The sequence below is a fragment of the Danio rerio genome, chromosome 2 (genome assembly GCF_052040795.2).
Source record: "Danio rerio strain M-AB ecotype USA chromosome 2, GRCz13ab, whole genome shotgun sequence".
In the NCBI taxonomy this organism is placed as follows: domain Eukaryota; kingdom Metazoa; phylum Chordata; class Actinopteri; order Cypriniformes; family Danionidae; genus Danio; species Danio rerio.
The window spans coordinates 52912681-52934256 of NC_141022.1; the positions used below are offsets into that span (position 1 = coordinate 52912681).

Consider the following 21576-nt stretch of genomic DNA (forward strand, 5'->3'; position numbering starts at 1 on the left):
AAAATTCTCTTACTGTCAACACATTTGCTGGTTTGAATACTGAGGTAGACGTACAGTAGAGTCTGACAGCTTCTCATTTCTGAGTCGGTTAACAGCCCACACACATAAACGGCAAAGCTAGAGGAGAGATAGTCAGCGAGAAGAAAGCCAAGAAAGGAGATAATAGAGGAAGAGAAGCAGACTGCGAAAATAGAGGTTAAAACCAAGGACATCTCACAGGGAACAGCAGAAGAAAAAAGACGAGAAATGCTGTTAAAAGAGAAAGAGAAAGGCCAGTGTTATACAAACGCCAAACCCGAGAGGAACTATTAGAAAAGCATGAGTCGTCAAGTCCAAGAAGTGCTGTCTATTGATTTTGCCCAACGATCTGTTTAGATTTTGTCTAACTCTTTAGATCAATATTTGTAATGCTTCTCATATGTACTTATGCTTCATTATAGAGTTGAATTGCGCAGGTTTTTTATGGACATGCTGTGTTTGCATGTTTGAGGTTTCTAACAAGAGTCCCTTACTGGGTCTACTAATACATACACTGTATCTACTCTATTGAATTAGGAGAGATTATAGTCAACAGTCTCTTGTTTTCTAATCGATTGTCGTGGCTGTAATGCACACAAACTCAATAAATCAATTGCACAGTGCTTCATAAGTCACGATGAGCTTCTTTGATGCTTTTGTAAACCCTTCAAATGTCAGTGTTTTTAAACGGTTTGTCACCCAGAGCTTGAATGTGTCAATATTTGTAGATGTTACTTTGTTTTTAGTATTCCTACAGATGCTTTGTGGACTTGCAATTACCGCAACAAAATACATTGATCAAATGTTGCATTTTAAGACATTTGTCAAGTCCTCAAACTACTTCTGTGCATATGACTAGTTTCTTATACATCTTATCTATAGCATTGTGTTTTGATTTTTGACTCATGTAGGCTATGAAGTGACTGAAATTATTCAGAGTAGTGATATAGAAGTGTGATGCAGTGAAAAACCTGTCTGGAACTACTTTAGCCGTGTGTTTCCCTAAAAATAATTGCACACTATAAAATGTTCCCTGGCTAGTCCGAATCAAGCATTTGAAAGCCCCCATAGTAAAGCCAGAAGCTAGCTCTATGCAGCTCTGACATGATTCCCCACTGAAGATATGCATTATTGTGATTGGTTAGAACCTGGCTGGGATACCACATTGGAAAAATTAGGTTATTGCTAGAAGAGGTGTTAGTAAGCAGCAGGGGGTGCTCAAACTGCAGCCTGTGTGGGTCCAAATGCCCCACTATATAGTTATAAGGGACTGTCAGTGAGCACTGTCCTTCAGATGAGACGTTAAAATGACGTCCTGTCTCTTTGTAGACCAGGGGTCACCAACATGGTGCCCGCGGGCAAGGATCACATGTGTTGCCCACAGGCCTGTTCGAAAAATAGCTCACTATAGCGCCACTTACCAGTAAGCTTCATCTAATATAGAAGTAATCATTTAAAAATTTAAATATTTGCAGAGATATATAAAAATAAAGTGTTGCACATTTATACATTAAATACAGGGTATTTCTTACCCTGTTAAATCATTGTTGATAACTTTTGTGAGAATCATTAACCATTAAGTATAATTAAAAGTAAATTGAGCAAATTTGTTATGTGAGAAGTGTTTATCAAACTGGTAGCCCTCCACATTAATCGGTACCCAAGAAGTAGCTCTCAGTTTCATAAAGGTTGGTGACCCCTGTTGTAGACATTAAAAATCACAGAATGTCCTTCTTAAAGAGTAGGGATGTGTCCTCAGCATCCTGGCCAAACTTGCTCACAAGTGATAAGTTCCAAATTTGGAAATACTAATATGTAATACTCTCTTTTTGCAGGTCTGTTACGTGAGAGTTTCATGGATGAGCCCGAAAGCCTTGTCACCTTGAACCTGCTGGTTGTTGCTGCAGTCTCTGCATTCTCCACCGGGGCAGCACTCTCAGGTTTAGCAGTGTGCTGGATCATGGGTCAAAAACACCGTCATCGTTCTCACAGCAACACTCCGTCGTCCAGTATTCAGCGGAAGAGTGAGAAGGAACGTTGCATGATGGGACAAAGCAGAAGCGGCTCTGTAATGAGCGTATCCCGACACAGTGGCACAGACCGGCCAAGATCACAGGGTGAGACGCTTTTCGTCATGCCTAATGGGTGGGTGAAAGCTGGTGATTTAGACCCAGGTCTACTTCCCACACCAGAGCAAACTCCTCTGCAGCAGAAGCGTGGGCTCCGCCTGTCTGATTCTGGATCCAGTTGGGATCAAAGTCAGACCTTCCTGAGCTCAGTGGGAACCCAATGTCCACCTCCACCATCCACCCTTTATCTCAGCTCTAAACTCCTACAAGGAACCGGCCGACGCCATGAGGAAGCCATCGAGACTGGTATTGACCGCCAAAGGTATGTCTCCCTCTCCAAGTACCGGGATCAGGGAATACGCCCAGGTACTCTTCTTCGCAAGTCAGCCGGTGAATATAACTACCCCATGACTCCACAAGACTCCCCTGACCGACGGAGAGTGGTTTCAGCCCCCAGCACCCAGATAGAGTACAGCGGAGAGCCTCTTCGCTGGACCCATGAGGGCTACATCTTCAGCAGTCATGGCATACCTCCAACAGGCCACCACTACACCCCTGCCTCTCAGCATCCTGCAGGACTGACCCGCTCCGTGCTCCACGGTTCTAGGGGACTCATCGAGCTGGCGGACTTCAGCCACTTACTTGGGAAGAGTGGAAGCGATCGGACGCCAACAGGCCAGTGAACAAAGGGGAAAAAGAAGGTAAAGAGCATTTAATTGTGGAAACGTGAGCGGATGAAACCTCATGTGAACTGCGGAGCGCAACCTGGCCCACCACAGAAAGTCTCTCTCTGTCTTTCTTTCCTTTCTTACTCGCTTGTCATCCTTTCCGCATTTGTCTGAAACTTCTTGCAGGAGGATAAGCCAACGTGAACCTCTCTGACTACAAGAAGAGCAGTCAATTCAAGTGGAAACAATTGCTTTAAACTTTATCACATCTTATCAGATGGAGGAAAGAAGCGGAAGACACTTGAAGACTATCTATCCTTGAATCTGTTCACACCTAGACTCTCTAAGTTTGATAGAAAGGCAGCATTTTATTCAGGAATTGGGACAGTTGTTATCTCCGAATATGAGTAAAAACCAAACCATTCGTTGGAGTAATGACTCAGTAGCAAACAGTGGTCAGTCTGGTCATAAAAACTCAAAGTTCTCTGATTACTGGCATACGGATAGATTTGCATCACTGGATAGATCATCTTGTCACAAGAAGAGGATCTGGAACAGAATCTAGAGGTCAGTCAGATCTGATTCCGGTCAATACCAAACTCAAAGCTCAAAGTGTTCAGATCACTGGCATAAAGGACACTCAATTGCCATCAGTCCAAATACTTTAGAAGGTAGATTTGGACAGATCAAGTGCTCAGAAAGAAAGATTTGGAGTGTTACTGTACTCTAGAACCTTCATTGGAATTGCTTCTCTCCCTTTTATGCCTCACAAACTTGTTTTCTAAATAACATGCATAGTGGTGTTGTAGTACTTGCTTCCAAAATTAGACCAGACTTTCTCAAATCTGAGTGCAAGACCATATTTCTATGTCCAGGTCGAAACGCTCTTGAAAATATGGTCTTGGATTTGAGTACTACAACTCTTTCAGCATATTAAATGGGAAATTAAAGAGAAGCAGATTATAGAGAGTGTCCCCCAAAAAACATCACTCTCTGTTTCCACCGGTGATATTTTTTCCATTACCAATGCTTGTGCGTGACATCTCTACACTTGGGCGGGGCCCCATGGTTCACTTCACAAGATTCGCGGTACACTACTTGCTCTGATGCTTTGCTTTGACCAAAACATATGGATTTAAAACACAAAAACCTTTTGTGTTTGTGATTTTTGTTTCTGTTGAGTGAGCTGAGGCCTTTACCTCAGTATTACCTTAGCCCATATTTCAGACTTACAGAGAGATAGTAAGAGAAACAGAGAGAGAAAAGATTTTGGTCGGATGGATTTCATGGCCTCAACCACATGAGTTTATGTGTTCTGTGTAGCTCCGTGAGTTTGATCAGAGAAACAGAGCTCTCTGAGAACTTCTGAACATGCTGGATTCCAAGTCTTTTTTCTTTTTTTTGGTTTCTTCTTTTTTGTACAGGGAATTTTTTACACAATATGTAATGCGTAACATTGAAGACAGAACTGAGGTGAAAATACCCACTGTTTTCTAGAAAGACACAATTTGAGACTCTGTCTTGAAGATTCTTGGACTCTGAGATGACATTTCAGATTTTGTTTCTCCTGGACTCTGAAAGAGGACAAATGAAAAGGGAAAGAGGAAATCATGAAGCGAATACTGAAGGTACTACGAAGTCAAGAGATGTGAACGCCAGCTATGTTATTGAATGTGTTTGTCTGTGAAGTAACCAATCTTTTTGCTTGTCCCATGCACATCATAAGGTATTTCCCTACTTTTTTGTATTTATTGTTTTGTATTTTAAGTCGTATAGTAGTCCTTTTGAAAACTCTGCGTCAACAGCGGATCGCATTACTCCAGTCATATTCTTTACCTGGAAATGGTCAAAGTGAAAACCAAGAAATTGTGTCCTCCTATCAGAATAGCAACATAATCAAATGTACACCCAAACACTCTCTGGCTCCATTCCAAACCCTAGAGCTGCCTATCTGTTCAAGGCTGTTCAAAGCAGCAAGCAGAAAAATGGTTCTTCCTTGCCAAATCTCGACTGAGCGTTTGCATTCAGCCGGCGATTTTATCCGAAGTGAATTACGCTGCACATAAGGTATTCATTTTATCAGTTTGTGTATTCGCCGGGACTCAAACACATGACTTTGGTGGAGCTACGGGAAGGCTTTACCTCAGTATTACATCAGCCCTCAATTCAGACTTCACATAAGTGAGAGGCAGAGTGGAAAACTTTCATGACAGTTTCATCCAAGATGGCATACTGAGTTTACATTTATTATTTAAACTACACAATATCATCCTGATTTTGGCAGGATCTGTTTGACAAAGGGTGTCGTGGTGATGCGTAAAATGACAATGGGTTGTCAGGATGATTGTTTTATCTAGTGCAGTGTGTCACAATGGATGACAACAGGGACACTTCTCAACATCCCAAAAGACTAGCTTTTGAGGGCGGCACAGTGGCTCACTGGTTAACGCTGTCGCCTCACAATAAGAAGGTGACTGGTTCGAGTCCTAGCTGGACCAGTTGTCATTTTTGTGTGAAGTTTGCACGTTCTCCCCATGTTTGCGTGGGTTTCCTCCGGGTGCTCCGGTTTCCTCCAAATGCGCTTTAGGTGAATTGGTTGAACTAAATTTTGTGAATGAGTGTGTATCGGTGTTTCCCAATACTGGGTTGCAGCTGGAAGGACATTCGCAGTTTAAAACATACTCTGGAATAGTTGGCGGTTCATTCCGCTGTGGCAATATCTGAACTAAAGACTAAGCTGATGGAAAATGAATGTTCTATTGACCACCAAAGTGTTGACAGTCATTAACTAGCACTTTGTGCGACCCCAAATACCACAGCCAAATTTTTGGCTTAAGTTACCCTTTAAAGAGTGAGAAATCCAATTGTTCAATGTTTATTTTGCTAATCCACATTGTTACTCTTTAGTTGAACAATTAATTAGGCTTAACAAGCTAAAAAAAAAAAGTTTGTTTACTCTGCACCGTACTGTACTGGACCAAACTGTACTGCTGAAAAAGTGCTGTAAGACCTCACTTTGTTGTCAAGAGCCATAGGTATTAATTTAGTTTAGCCTGTATGTTCTTTCAAACACCAAAGTGTTGACAGACATTGACTTGTCTGTGGGAAGTCCAAAATTTACAATGCTTATTTTCCATATTGCATATTGTTACACTTTATTCGAACAATTCATTAGGCTTGATAAGTTTAAAAAAAAAAAAGTTTGTTTTGGTAATCTTCAATCAGAATCTGCCCACTTTTGCTTCCATGTTTGGATTGACTTGCTTCTTTGTTTACATCAGTTTGATGGCCTCAGCCACAATATTCTTAATCACGCCCTTCTTACTGTTAGTTTGCTATGATGGAATGATGTGCAAGAAGAAAGCCCCGCCCCTATTCAACATTCCATTTCACTGAAAAGTACATCAATGTACTAAAATAAAGGTCTCAGCAACTTCTGGTTCACGCTGACTTCAAAGACAGCAGACAGCAAGGTGGCTTTACTAGGATTTGGAAAAGGGCTTCCCCCAAGCCATGTTGGTCATGACCCACACACAAATGTCTGACTTCATATAGGCAAGCTTTATCATGAAACATCTAATAGCATCAGTGTGTGTTCTGTTAAACACCAAAGTGTTGACAGCCATTTTATGCATCACCAAAGACCACTGCCAAACATTCATGTTTGGCTTAATTTACCCTTAAAACAGTGAGAAATCCAAATTTACAGTGTTTATTTAGGTAGTCCACATTGTTACTCTTTAGCTGAACAATTAATTAGGCTTAACAAGTTCAAAAAAGTTTGTTTTGGTTATCTTCAAACAAAATCTGACCATTTTTGCTTCCACCTTTGGATTGACTGATGGTAGTGCTTCTATGTTGGCGTCAATCTAACGGCTTCAGCCACAATAATATTAACCACACCCCTCTTACCATTAGTTTTCCCTGAGGCAATAAAGTGCCAAAAATTGCCCCGCCCCCTCCTCAATTTTCCATTTCACTTGGAAGTACATGAACATACTGAAATTAAAAACTCTGCAACTTCCGGTTCTGTCTGACTTCAAAGACTGCAGATAGCAAGGTGGCTTTACTAGGGTTTGGAAAAGAGCTTCTCCCTCGCCATCTTGGTCATGACCCACACACAAATGTCTGACTCCATATAGGCAAGCTTTGTCATGAAACATCTAATAGAATCACTGAGTGCTCTCTTGAACACCCAAGTGTTGACCGTCACTGACTTGCGTTTTATGCATCACCAAAGACCATGGCCAAACATTCATTTTTGGCTTAATTTACCCTTTAAAAAGTTAGAAATCTAAATTTACAGTGCTTATTTAGCTAGGCCACATTGTTACTCTTTGGTTGAACAATCAATTAGGCTTAACAAGTTCAAAAAAGTTTGTTTTGGTTATCTTCAATCAAAATCTGAACATTTTTGCTTCAACCTTTAAATTGACTGATGGTAGTGCTTCTATGTTGGCGTCAATCTAACGGCTTCAGCCACAATATTATTAACCACACCCCTCTTACCATTAGTTTGCCCTGAGGCAATAATGTGCAAAAAGTTGCCCCGCCCCCTCCTCAATTTTCCATTTCACTTGGAAGTACATCAACATACTGAAAATAAAAACTCTGCAACTTCCGGTTCTTTCTGACTTCAAAGACTGCATATAGCAAGGTGGCTTTACTAGGGTTTGGAAAAGAGCTTCTCCTTCGCCATCTTGGTCATGACCCACACACAAATGTCTGACTCCATATAGGGAAGCTTTGTCATGAAATATCTAATAGAATCACTGAGTGCTCTCTTGAACACTAAAGTGTTGACCGTCACTGACTTGTGTTTTATGCATCACCAAAGACCATGGCCAATCATTCATTTTTGGCTTAATTTACCCTTTAAAACGTTAGAAATCCAAATTTACAGTGCTTGTATAGCTAGGCCACATTGTTACTCTTTGGTTGAACAATCAATTAGGCTTAACAAGTTTTAAAAAGTTTGTTTTGGTAATCTTCAATCAAAATCTGACCATTTTTGCTTCCACCTTTGGATTGACCGATAGTAGTGCTTCTATGTTGGCGTCAATTTAACGGCTTCAGCCACAATATTATTAACCACACCCCTCTTACCATTAGTTTGCCCTGAGGGAATGATGTGCCAAAAATTGCCCCGCCCCCTCCTCAATATTCCATTTCACTTGGAAGTACATCAACATACTGAAATTAAAAACTCTGCAACTTCCGGTTCTTTCTGACTTCAAAGACTGCAGATAGCAAGGTGGCTTTACTAGGGTTTGGAAAAGAGCTTCTCCCTCGCCATGTTGGTCATGACCCACACACAAATGTCTGACTCCATATAGGCAAGCTTTGTCATGAAACATCTAATAGCATCAGTGTGTGAGATATTGAAAGCAGATGTCTGACTATATGAGCTGCCACACACACTTGAGTTCACAGGAATGCGTTTAATAACGGTCCTCGTGCACCTGCAATAGCTCTCTTATTAAAAGCACGTGCATCACTTAAGCATCTCTCCTAAAGAGCATGCGGTTTCCACAGCCGATGCGCTGAGAAAACACACACTCCTGCAGTCATGTGCTACGGCCGCTTGAGCATTGATTAGCTCATAAATCCAACTGAAAGGAGAGTCAGGGCTGATTGCGCTGGCTCTGTGTGTGTGTTTAAATTACTGTGTGTACGTATTTATGTCTTCTCTCTTCAGCACTGAAGATACACCAGGCAGGAAATGGGATCCAGAGCACAGGAAATAGATCAGGAAATGCAAGGATATAGACGCCTACCTGTCGGTCAAGGACACTGAGGCGAGTAATCAAATTCAGGAAGGAGCAAAAGCCGCTGTATGCTAATGTGAAAACCACATGTGGCGAAGAAAAAAGCAGATTAAGTTTTAAAAGTTGTGCCATATCCATGTTCACAAGTGTTTGCCAACAGAACATGAAATCGCTAATAAGCTACGCAGATGCCAAAACAATTGTTTCTTTAGAGTGTGATTTGAGACACGTTGTTTGTGCTTCTACATAAACTGATACCTCGAATGTGAAGTGTTTTTCCTCTTCCAAGTGATCATAGTAAACAAATAGTTCGCTCAAAAAAAGTTACGTAAAATGAGTTAAAACAACACAATTTGTAAGGTTTTTTGCAACCCAGGCTCATTATTGATACTTACCCCTGTATACATTTCGTACGGTGCGAAATACATCTCAGAAGGTACATTTTTTTTGCAGTTTTTGTTTTCGCGAATACACCAGAGGCCGCTGTGCAACAAACAGTTTTGTGTTTAATAGATGTCTATTAGACATCTAAATGTAGACATTGGTTAAAACAAGGCTGAACTTAGGCTGTCAGTAAAATCTAATAGAAAATCTAAGAATAGCCCAAAACTAGACTAGTCGTCACATAGACAGATTAGTAGTTTATATGTGTAGTCGATCATTTCTGTTTATTTGATGACTAGTCAAGTTTTGGCTTATTCATAGACGTCTATTAGATTTTCACTGACAGCCCAAATTTAGCCTTGTTTTAGCCAAGACGACTACCTTTAGATGTCTATTAGAGATCAATTAGACATCTTTTAAAAACAAAAAATGCTTGCTGGGTGTGTACACCTTTTCAGATCTCAAATGTCTCCCACAAGTGTCATTCACGCCTGCTTTTCTCGCAAAAATCCAGCAGAGGCTGCTGTCGACTGAATGACTGACCGACCGACTAATTCCCCTTTCCTAAACCCAACAGATAGTGTTTTTAAAAACACCTATTGACCTATCCACTGCCTTCCCTAAACCCAACTGACAGTGTTTTCAAAATTACAGATTGACCGGCCCACTGCTTTCCCTAAACCCAACCGACATTGCTTTCAAAAGCACCTATTGAATTATCCACTGATTGACCCACCCACCGCCTTCCCTTAACCCAAACGATAGTGTTTTTTAAAAACACTGATTGAACCGATTACCGCCTTCCCTAAACCCAACCGACAGTATTTTCAAAATCACCAATTGACCCGCCTATCACTTTCCCTAAACCCAACTAATATTGTTTTCAAAGGCACCAATTGACCCGCCCACCGCCTTCCCTAAACCCAACCAACAGTGTTGTCAAAAGCACTGATTGACCCGCCCTAAGCACTCTCTAAACAGCGGATAAGCTTACCACATGGGGGTAGGCTGTCAGCACCAGTGCTGTCATACCACCCCCATACCGTTAGTTTTAAAAACAAAAAGCAGCCATACGTAAATCGTGCTCTTTAGAAATGTTTACATTTCACAATGAGCCTGTGTTGTTTTTTGGGGGGAGAACTTAATTGTTTTATGTTTAATGTTTAATTGTTATACTATAATATATATTATAAAGTCTCAAATACAAGAAATGAAGTTGCAATTGTATTTAAAATTACAGAATTGCAAGATACAAACAGATTGATTTGTAATTCAACTACACTCCAAAAAAGCTTTGCTGCTTGTTCAAACTACTTATTTAAAACGAGCTGCATAAACACAATTCTTAATTTTGGGGGGGAGAACTTTACTGTTTTATATTCAATTCATTTAAATTTGTAAAAAAACAAAAAAAAACAATTAAGTTAGCTTAATCGATTTGTGTTGGGACAACATGAATGAATTGCAGGGTTCCACACAATACACTCACGTTGTCCCAACACAAATAGATTAAGCTAAAATAAAAAATATAAATAGAATGAACTATAAACAATTAAGTTATCCCAAAAGAAATTCAAGAATTGTGTCATTTCATCTCATTTTAAATAATCAGTTTAAACAAACAGCAAAAATCCTTTTTTAAGTGTATATCCTAAAGTTTATATCTCTGATTTATGAGGAAAGAACTTCATTATTTTATCCCATATGAAAATCTGATAAATGGCCATATATGAACATACATTTATAGCTAATATATATTCAAACCTATATGTGTGTATTTGTAATTCCAATGGTTGTAAAAATATATACGTAAACAGCTGTTTTTGTACACAAGAAAACCATCATGGACTTGTATATCATTTATGTAATTTGCACATACACTACCAGACAAAAGTTTTGTCGTCTATTCAAGTTTTAGGAACAACAAATAATAACTTCACTATCAGAAGTGGCTTATATGAAAGGCAAAGGCCTCTAGGTTACACTTATTTTACCAAAATAAAATATGATGCCTTTATTTTTCATTATTTAATTACGATAGTAAGGTTTGACTTTGCTTAGACAAAAGTCTTATCACTTAACAGAAATAATGTCCAGTATAGAATATAAAGTTTTGGTGCAGTTGAAACAGAATGAATATCGTGTATGAGTTCCATGAGCTTGGAGGACTGCATCCATACATCTCTGCAATGACTCCAATAACTTATTAATAAAGTCATCTGGAATGGCAAAGAAAACGTTCCTGCAGGACTCACAGAGTTCATTAAGATTCTTTGGTTTCATCTTCAATGCCTCTTCCTTCATCTTACTTCAGACATGCTCAATAATGTTTATTTCTGGTGACTGAGCTGGCCAGTCCTGGAGCACCTTGACCTTTTTAGCTTTCAGGAACTGATGTGATGTGGAGGCTGAAGTATAAGAAGGAGCGCTATCCTGCTGAAGAATTTGCCCTCTCCTGTGATGGGCAGCACAAGTATCATAATATCTCAGACCTTTGATGTTGCCATCCACTCTGCAGATCTCTCCCACAACCCCATACTGAATGTAACCTCAAACCATGATTTTTCCTTCACCAGACTTGACTGATTTCTCTGAGAATCTTGGGTCCATGCAGTTTCCAATAGGTTTTCTGCAGTATTTGTGATGATTGGGATTCAGTTTAACAGATGATTCATCAGAAAAATCGACCTTCTGCCACTTTTCCAAATGATCAACTAGTAATCAAGTCATTAATTGTTGCTCTTACAACTGAGATCAACGACAAGACTTTTGTCAGGTTCTGTATGGCCATAAATCAGATTTCTTTTTGGGATGATTGTTTTGCCTGGAGACATCACATATTTGTCTACTTCTATTTTTTCCCTTAAGTCTCAAGAACACACTCACACAAACAAATTGCCTTCATTGTAAAAGCATCCACATTCAGTGCCTAAAACGAATTTCCTTTGTAGCACCAAGTTGTTGGGCGTAAATGAAAACGGCTTTAAATTTCTATGGCTTTGCCCCTCACAATATCGTTCTTTGTGTTTATAATGCCTTTATTGCTCAAAGTGATTTTGAGTGACATTGACTTTTTCACGCAGTGTTAATTCTAGTCTATTATTGTCGGAGGGAAGTGCAGAATGTGCTGTGAATGTATTTCAATGATTTTCTTCCCCTCTCTACAGTATAAGCACTTGCTGTCATAACCGAAAGGTCTTCACGTTTGATCATGCTGCAACAAGCACAATATTGTACAATAATCAAGGCCAATAATGTGTGTTTGACTTTTTATACAATGCTTCGCTCTCGCTTTTGTGTTGTGCGCATTTTTTAGGCTGTCACAGATTATTGCAAAAGACGAAGAAGAAACTGGACTGAATGAACGGCGTTTCGTTAAGTGTGTATATGGCGACATAAAGACTGAATCAGTGTTACGTTGAGTTGTTTACCGAGACTCGGCTGCTCTGTATATAGCTCATGTAATGTCCCCGTGTATAGAAGTCGAGGGGACGGTATACAGTGAAAATCGTTTCGTTTGTTTGTTGGTTTTTAAATAATCTCTCACATGTATAGAAGTACACACTTATACACCCAGTTCCGCGCATAAACACACGCGACTCAGTCCTGGAGCAGACACTTATTTTCAAATGTCAATCAACATGGAGATTTTATCATTCTAATAAACACATTTGATTGTTTGAACTTTGTGTCTGTGAAATGTGTCATGCTTTTGAAGATAAATATACAGTAGGTACCTTTTTCTGAGATATTACACTCACCGGCCACTTTATTAGGTACACCTTGCTAGTACTGGGTTGGACCCCCTATTGCCTTCAGAACTGCCTTAATTCTTCGTGGCACAGATTCAACAAGGTACTGGAAATATTCCTCAGAGATTTTGGTCCATATTGACATGATAGCATCATGCAGTTTCTGCAGATTTGTCGGCTGCACATCCATGATGTGAATCTCCCGTTCCACCACATCCCAAAAATGCTCTATTGGATTTAGCTCTGGTGACTGTGGCAGACATTTGAGTTTAGTCAACTGCTTGTCATGTTCAAGAAACTAGTCTGGGATGATTCCTGCTTTATGACATGGCGCGTTATCATGCTGGGAGTAGCCATCAGAAGATGGGTACACTGTGGTCATAAAGGGATGGACATGTTCAGCAACAATACTTAGGTAGGCTGTGGCGTTGACACAATGCTTAATTGGTACTAATGGGACCAATATGGGATATGGGATAAGAAAATATCCCCCACACCATTACACCACCACCACCAGCCTGAACTGTTGATACAAGGCAGGATGGATCCATGTTTTCATGTTGTTGACGCCAAATTCTGACCCTAATATCTGAATGTCGCAGCAGATATCGAGACTCAGCAGACCAGACAAAGTTTTTCCAATCTTCTATTCCACCTCGAATTTGTATGTGTTGTGTGTTCAGAGATGCTCTTCTGCATATCTCGGTTGTAACGAGTGGTTATTTGAGTTACGGTTGCCTTTCTGTCAGCTCGAAATAGGCCATTCTCCTCTGGCATCAACAAGGCATTTGGGCCCACAGAACTGCCGCTCACTGGATATTTTCACTATTTCGGACCATTCTCTGTAAACTCTAGAGATTGTTGTGCATGAAAATTCCAGTAGATAAGCAGTTTCTGAAATACTCAGACCAGCCCGTCTGGCACCAACAACCATGCAACATTCAAAGTCCCTTAAATCACCTTTCTTCCCCATATTGATGCTTAGTTTGAACTGCAGCAAATCGTCTTGACCATGTCTACATGGCTAAATGCATTGAGTTGCTGCCATGCGATTGACTGATTAGAAATTTGGTTTGAGCCCCTTCTGGGTCAGTTGGTATGTCAGTGTGGAGTCTGCATGTTCTCCCCGTGAGGGCATGGGTTTACTCCGGGTGTTCCGGTTTCCCCCAAAGTCCAAAGACGTGCGCTATAAGTGAATTAAATAAACTAAATTGGCCGTAGTGTATGTGTGTGAATGCGAGAATGTATGGGTGTTTCCCAGTACTAGGTTGCAGCTGGAAGGGCATCCGCTGCATAAAACATATGCTGGATAAATTGATGGTTCATTCATGACTCCTGATAAATAAGGGCACTAAGCTGAAGGAAAATTAATGAATTGACCATGGGGTGAAAATGATAGTAATTTTACTCCATTTGTACAAATGAATGTCATTTTTTCATGTCACAGCGATTTGTTATTTACTTCATTTTTTTCCCTCCACATAAAATATATATTGAAATTATTTATTTTCAGACCAATGTTTCAAAATCAGGCTACACGGTGGCGCAAGAAGGTTGCTGGTTCGAGCTTCGGCTGGGTCAGTTGACGTTTCTGTGTGGAGTTTGCATGTTCTCCCTGTGTTCGTGTGGGTTTCCTCCAGGTGCTCCGGTTTCCCCCACAGTTCAAAGACATGGTATAAGTGAATTGGGTAAGCTAAATTGGCCATAGTGTATGTATGTGAAAGAGAATGTATGGATGTTTCCCAGTAATGGGTTGCAGCTGGAAAGGCATTCGCTGCGTAAAAAATATGCTGGTTCATTCCGCTGTGGTGACCCCTGATTAATAAAGGGACTAAGCTGAAAGGAAAATGGATGAAGTTTATCTGTCAATTGGAGAATTCTCAGCAGGGGCGTTGCTGGGTCGACTTATAAGGGCCCTCACCATTTAGGAGCACCCAGAGATACAATTAGAGCCTCGCCAGACAACCCCCACACCCTGCTCTTCACTTTTGTCTGCGACACCCCCTACCAATCATCACTTTCATCCTCGACACCCTCAAAATGTTGTCATAGGGCCCGTGCTGCCCAGTGGCACCCCTCATTCAACTTCAACTCTGAAAACTGGACTGACACAGTTTCAGTTTACTAGAACATCTATGTTCAGCTGCTTTGACACAATCTATATTGTAAAAGCGCTATAGAAATGAACATGATTTGAACTGAATAATGTTGATAAGTCCTACACTCTAAAAAATGTTGGGTTTTTTATTTAACCCAATGATTGAGTTAAAATATTTAGTGCTTTATTGAGTTATTTCAAACCTTTATTGGGTTATTTATTAATAGCTCAACCAGTTGGGTTAAATAGTTGGTGCTTTGTTGTGTTATTTTTAGCCTTTGTTGGGTTATTTATTTAATAATAACCAGTTGGGTTAAAAATGTTGTATTTCAACAGTCAACTGATTTAACTGACGTAAGTAATGTAGTTTTTGCATTATAAAGTTTATTTAGGGTCTAACCAGGGGCAGATTTAAGCAATAAGCGGCCACTTAGGGCCTCAGGAAATCTGGGGGCCCTAATAAATATCTCGAAGTATAAATTATACCTATACACTATATATAACATTGCTTTCTACCAAATTTTGTATGGTGAGAGTTAATTAAATAATTAAAAATTATTAAATATACTATCAAAAATAGTATTATAATAATGTAATGTTATGTAATGATAATATTACAAAATAAAATAAAATATATGTATTATTTTTTGTTGTTAATTCATTTTAAGAAAAATTATCGTTTAAAATGTAGAGCTTGCATTAAATTAAAATGTCAAAAAGAAGATTGAGTGATATAAAAAAAACTGCAATATAAATAAATAATAATAAAAGTAGAAAGGGTGCATTTCAGGACTTGGGAGCTTTGGCTGGAATTGCTTAGGGCCCCAAAATCCACCCCTGGCTCTAATGCAATAAAATTGCTGTTATTTTTTTAATCAAATTACTTCTCCGTGTCATCTTTTTTTATATCCTTTTCACCAGCACTCTTAATTTGATAATACAAACGCGTGCTTCATAGCTCATCTATAAATGGATAAAAATGCTTTCTCTATCTCCATGTTCATTCATTCATTTTCTTTTCAGCCTAGTCCCTTTATTAATCTGGGGTCACTACAGCTGAATGAACCGCCAACTTATTCAGCATTTGTTTTACGCAGTGATGCCCTTCCAGCTGCAACCACCATACACACTCAATCACAAACATACACTACGGCCAATTTTGTTTACCCAATTAACCTACAGCACATGTCTTTTGACTGTGGGGAAAACCGGAGCACCTGGACGAAACCCACATGAACACAAGGAGAACATGCAAACTCCACACAGAAATGCCAACTGACCCAGCAGAGGCTCAAACCAGCAAACTTCTTGCTGCAAGACAACTGTACTAGCCACTGTGCTATCGCATCCTCCTCCTTCATGTTCATTTCTACACTTTTTCTTTTTTTTTTTTTTAAGGAAATGATACACATATTTGATATATTTGGCCATCATTCTCACCTTTAGGACCCAGCTGACTCATCAACACAATAATAATCATAATCATTTATTACAGTATAGAGCTGTTAAGTCACTTTTTGGCAAAATAACCCAACAGTTTAGCTATTTTTGTAATCCATATTGTTGGGTTACCCTTAAAAACTCAATGGATTGGAATAAAATAACCCAACAGCAGGTTGGTGCCAAAACGACCCATCATTGGGTTACCTGTTTGGTTATTATTTAACCCAACTGTTTTAAGTGAGTAAGCTTACTGCTCTCTCTACTGTTATTTTGGGATTTCTGCTTGGATTTTGCCAACCCAAATTTAAAAGGTGTAAACTCCAAAATTTGGTGTTATTTCAAAGAAAACCCTTTGAATTTTCATAAAACACTATTGAAAGTGTTTAAAATAACTGTGTATGTTGTCTGTGTTATAATAAACACCGAAATAAAGAGGCGCTTTTTGTATTTTTTTTTATAAACTCAAATTTTAAAGTGTACCTTTTAGTTTCTGTGTGGTCTAGGGTGCTGTAATTAATTTTGGTGGTTCCTGCACATGTCTGTAATCATAGGAAAAAAGAAAAATGTCTTTACCATAATCTATGCTAAATTTATTGTATTCCAACTGATGAGAGGTGCTGTACAAGCCACAGGGGCCAATCATTGGTTTCATATTTCACTATTCTATGTTTGATCAAACATAATTCACTGTGTTTGGACCACATCAGACATTTAAAAGGATTACTTATGCACATCAGCTCAAAAACAGAGGAGAAATGGCCCTGAAGCGCACAGCATAAGGTAAGAGATGACAGCTGTCTGTGCTATCTGGGGCTGCTTATTGATCATAAATGTATTGTTTTCACTTCTGTGCCATGGAAACACCGCAATTCATTCAGCAACTGTTTGATATGTGAATATAATTCAGTAAAAAGAATGCTAGAACTGTATGAGCACCAGCAAGAGCTTTCATTTGAGCTATAACTTGTACATGTGTCATATGAAAAATATGAAAATGAACCAATGTAAAATACCCAGCTCGGGTATCCAAAATACTGTGTATTTAAGAGTAAATAACTTTTGTGCAGTAGAATAAACCTAAGTGATGCATATATGCATAATATATTGATTCTACACTTTCAAATGAAACCACTTAAAGGGGTCTGGTGCAATGCTAGCCCTTTAAATCTTAAAGCAAAAGTCGATGACGTCACGGTAACGGGTCCGCGGAGTTTAACTGGTCAAAAACTCAATGGATTGGGTTAAAATACCCCCAACAGCAGGTTGGTGCCAAAACAACCCATCATTGGGTTACCTGTTGGGTTATTATTTAACCCAACTGTTTTAAGTGAGTAGGCTTACTGCACTCTCAGAAATAAAGGTACCCGAGCTGTCACTGGGGTGGTACCTTTTAAAAAGGTACAAATTTGTACCCTAAAGGTCCATATTAATACCTCAAGGGTACATATTAGTACCTAAAAAGTACAAAAGTGTTCGTCTTAAAATGTGTAGGCTTTAATATATAATTTTGAGGTACCAATATGGACCCGTCAAGTACAAATGTGTACCTTTTGAAAAGGTACCACCCCAGTGACAGCTTGTGTACCTTTATTTCTGAGAGTGTGAGGTGCGTTATCAGTCACCTTTGATGAAATAGTAGCATATCTGTCTTTCTTTAACTGTATACTGTGTTGTTTGTATAGCTTTGTCTGTCTTTTGTACTATTGGACTGGTACTGTCTGGAATGAAGAGAACAAGATCTGCAGATCATCAAGTGTCAATGCTGCTGTCGGCCAATAGATGGCGTTTCACAGAAAGAGCATTGAGATTTCACAGAGCATCTCTCTGTTGCTATGGAGAACTCTGTGTCACCATAGCAACATCTGCGCAGGCTGAAGACCAGAGTGATGCTGTTTTGAAGGATCATTACTTGGAAGTTAATTAGGCACATCAACATATCAATTACATCAGGCGTTTAGTATCAGCGCAGCTTTAATTTGACGCGTCCGTGTCCTTTGCCTCTTAATGGGCACTCGTCTTATATAAATAAGTCAAATGTGTAATCGTTTCTGCGTGGACCGTTAGATAGGATGTACTTTTTGATAAGCAGTCGGCTTTTTCATAATGCCAGTCAAACATCATCTCTTAAAGTGTTGAATAAAAACTGTCACAAAATCATCTGAGGTGCCCTAAACAGTAATGTGGAGATATAAGGGTGCTATGCTGCTGTGAAACCATGGTAGCTTTATGTTGGCCTGATTTGAGAAAGGTGCTTTAATGAAGCTTTACCATACTGCATATTAATATATCGTTATGTATATTCTAAAAAATGGGGGTCGCAGTGGCACAGTAGGTAGCACGATCGCCTCACAGCAAGAAGATCGCTGGTTCAAGCCTCGGCTGGGTCACTTGGCAAATCTGTGTGGAGTTTGCTTGTTCTCCCTGTGTTCATAAGGGTTTCCTCCAGGTTCTCCGGTTTCCCCTACAGTCCTAAGACATGCGGTATAGGTGCATAGGCTAAAATGGCCGTAGTGTATGTGCGTGAATGAGAGTGTGTGGTTGTTTCCCAGTGATGGAAGGGCATCCGCTGCGTAGAACAAATGCTGGATAAGTTGGCGGTTCATTCCGCTGTGTTGACCCCTGATTAATAAAGACACTAAGCTGAAAAGAAAATGAAAAAATGAAGGAATTTTTTTTTTAAATAATAGGTTTTGGTACTTTCATTAGAATTTTCAGTGTCTACTACCACATGTCAAATGTGTTTATCTGCCATTTAAAGGGGTAGTTCATACAAAAATGTATGTTTACTGAATATTTGCTCACTCTGAGGTGATTCCAAACCTTTAATAGTTACTTTATTCTGCTGAACACATAAGAACATGTTTTAAGCCAAAAACATGTAACCATCGACATCCATAATAGGAAAAAAATATATATACTATAGAAGTCAATGGGTACAGATTTTCAACATTTTTCGAAGTCTCTTCTTTAGTGTTCAACAGATGAACAGATTCATTTTACTAACACTAAAAGATCCATCATACAACTTGATCAATTTTTGATCTCAGTCTGGCAACCTACAAACAAGCTGCCATGCTGACATCTACGCAGTATCCGCGGGAAGTTGAAGCAAGCGTCACTGGAAGACGTAATGTAGTGCTTTGGCGAAAGCAACAAATAAATATATAACGGTATATGTAAATTTAACGACAAAATGGGCGTCACAGTGGCACAGTGAGTAGCACGATCTCTTCACAGCAAGAAGGTCGCTGGTTCAAGCCTCGGCTGGGTCACTTGGCAATTCCGTGTGGAGTTTGCATGTTCTTTGTGTTCATGTGGGTTTCCTCCGGGTGCTCTGGTTTCTCCCACAGTCCAAAGACATGCGGTATAGGCGCATAAGCTAAAAAGGCCGTAGTGTATGTGTGTGAATAAGAGTGTATGGGTGTTTCCCAGTGTTGGGTTGCAGCTGGAAGGGCATCTGCTGCATAAAATATATACAAGTTGGCGGTTCATTCCACTGTGGTGACCCCTGATTAATAAATGGACTAAGCCAAATAGAAAATGAATGAATGAATGAATATAAATAAAAAATAATAGGTTTTGGTACTTTCATAGAATTTTCAGTGTCTGCTGCATGATGCCAAATGGGTTTATCTTCCCTTTAAAGGGGTAGTTCATCCAAAAACGAATGCTTACTGACTATTTACACACCCTCAAGTGGCTTCAAACCTTTAATAGTTTTCTTATTCTGCTGAACATAAAATAAGCTATTATGAAGAAAGCTGATAACCGGTAACCATCAACTTTCATAAAAGGAAAAACAAATACTAAGTCAATGGTTACAAATTTCCAACATTTTTCAAAATGTCTTCTTTTGTGTTCAACAGATTAAAGAACTCCTTAAAAGTTTGAAACAATGCAACGATGAGTAAAGGACGACCGAATTTTCATTTTTTGGGTGAACTACCACTTTAAGTACGACAGGTGAGTGCATGGGAAAAGCATGTGAAGTAAACTAGATGAACACTAGAGGGCAGTTTAACCTTGCATGACTTTACGTGCAACTGCTGAGAACTGAGAGCCTGTTGAATGGAGAAGCAAAAGTCATTTAATCTCGTGTTGATTAACTGATTTTTGACTTTGTGTTGTTGTAATTATAAATATAACAAGTTTTTCAAATCATAAAAAGGCTTGTGATAAATTACCTTTGTTTACTTGATAACTGAATAAATGTATAGCTTAATGCTGTATCATGTTACTTTGATTTGAAGTAAATGATGAAAGTAACATTTACTTGCATGTTAATTATGTAGCAATACTAAAAAACAAAATAATGTAGCAATACTAATTCACGTGTACAAATTTTCTAGCATTTCACATCCATGTGCAAGTCTGCAGCATCCAGTCTGCAAAAGTATTTATTATTATTATTTTGATGTTGTTGTTCATTTTTGTGGCTCAAAACCGCCTTGAATAGTTAAACAACTATATATTTAAGGTTGTGCAGTTGCCAGATTTTTATTAAATTCATTGTACTAACATAAAAGATACATCATACGAATTTTGATCTTATCTCAATCTGGCAACCCGTTATTAACCTCCAAACAAGTTGCGCTACGTCTGCTCACTGGAAAAAGAAGTCATGTGGTTATTCGGTGAAAGAAAAAAATAAATATATAACGTTATATGTACATTTAACAACAGCGTAATGGACGAATTGAATTGGCATTTTCGGAGCCAAAACAACAATGTCAACGAATTAAGCAAAATGTGTGCTACCGCTAGTCAAAGCTAGCCAAATGTTGACAGGAATTCTGTACTGTTGAACTTAGGTAAGTATTTCAATATTGTCCTAATTGTCTTTCTTTACAAGTTTCATGGACATACACCGCCAAAAAAAACAAAAAAACACGCAAACAATGAAAAGACAAAACTAAATAATTTCACAAAATAAGTCACATACTTACCGATTATGATGCAAAATGGTTCTGGCTGCTATTAGAGAAAAATCTGGCAGAATTTAACACTTGCAGTGATTATTATTTACCGAGTCAGATAAGGTGTCAAATGTAAACAAAACAAATATTAAAACAGCAGTAGATTGTTCGTTGATATGTGATTCATTGAATCTTTCATTCAAATAATTCGTTTCAAACTGCTGATTCAACGGCTGATTCAGGCTAGTGGATAATGACTCTTAATCAGATTAGTTCAGGATGGTTACTGGCAAAATGTTTGAAACAAACAATTAAAACGACAAAATTATGTCTAATATTATGTAGCTAATTTAATACTAGCTTAGCTGAACTGCTGTATAAAATCAATATCATATTTTATAGGCCTAGGTAAGTCAGATAAGATGTCTGATTGATGTAAACAAAAAATATTACGATTTTT

The 21576-nt window shown here is 38.9% G+C and overlaps 2 protein-coding genes across 20 annotated transcripts in view; one reads left to right on the forward strand and one right to left on the reverse strand.

Moving 5' to 3' along the window:
- sema6ba (sema domain, transmembrane domain (TM), and cytoplasmic domain, (semaphorin) 6Ba) overlaps window positions 1-9971 on the forward strand; it is a 269128-nt gene extending 259157 nt beyond the window's left edge. For 6 of the 19 annotated variants that reach the window (XR_015477843.1, XR_015477840.1, XR_015477844.1 and 3 more), the window contains 2 exons: window positions 1854-5253; window positions 5408-5670. Coding sequence is in view for 11 of the 19 variants with exons in the window: in XM_087239716.1 (XP_087095842.1) it covers window positions 1854-2770 (917 nt within the window). In the remaining 8 variants the exon portion in view is untranslated. 19 annotated transcript variants of the gene reach the window in all.
- cactin overlaps window positions 1-21576 on the reverse strand; it is a 465667-nt gene that overhangs the window by 172331 nt on the left and 271760 nt on the right. The window lies entirely within an intron of this gene.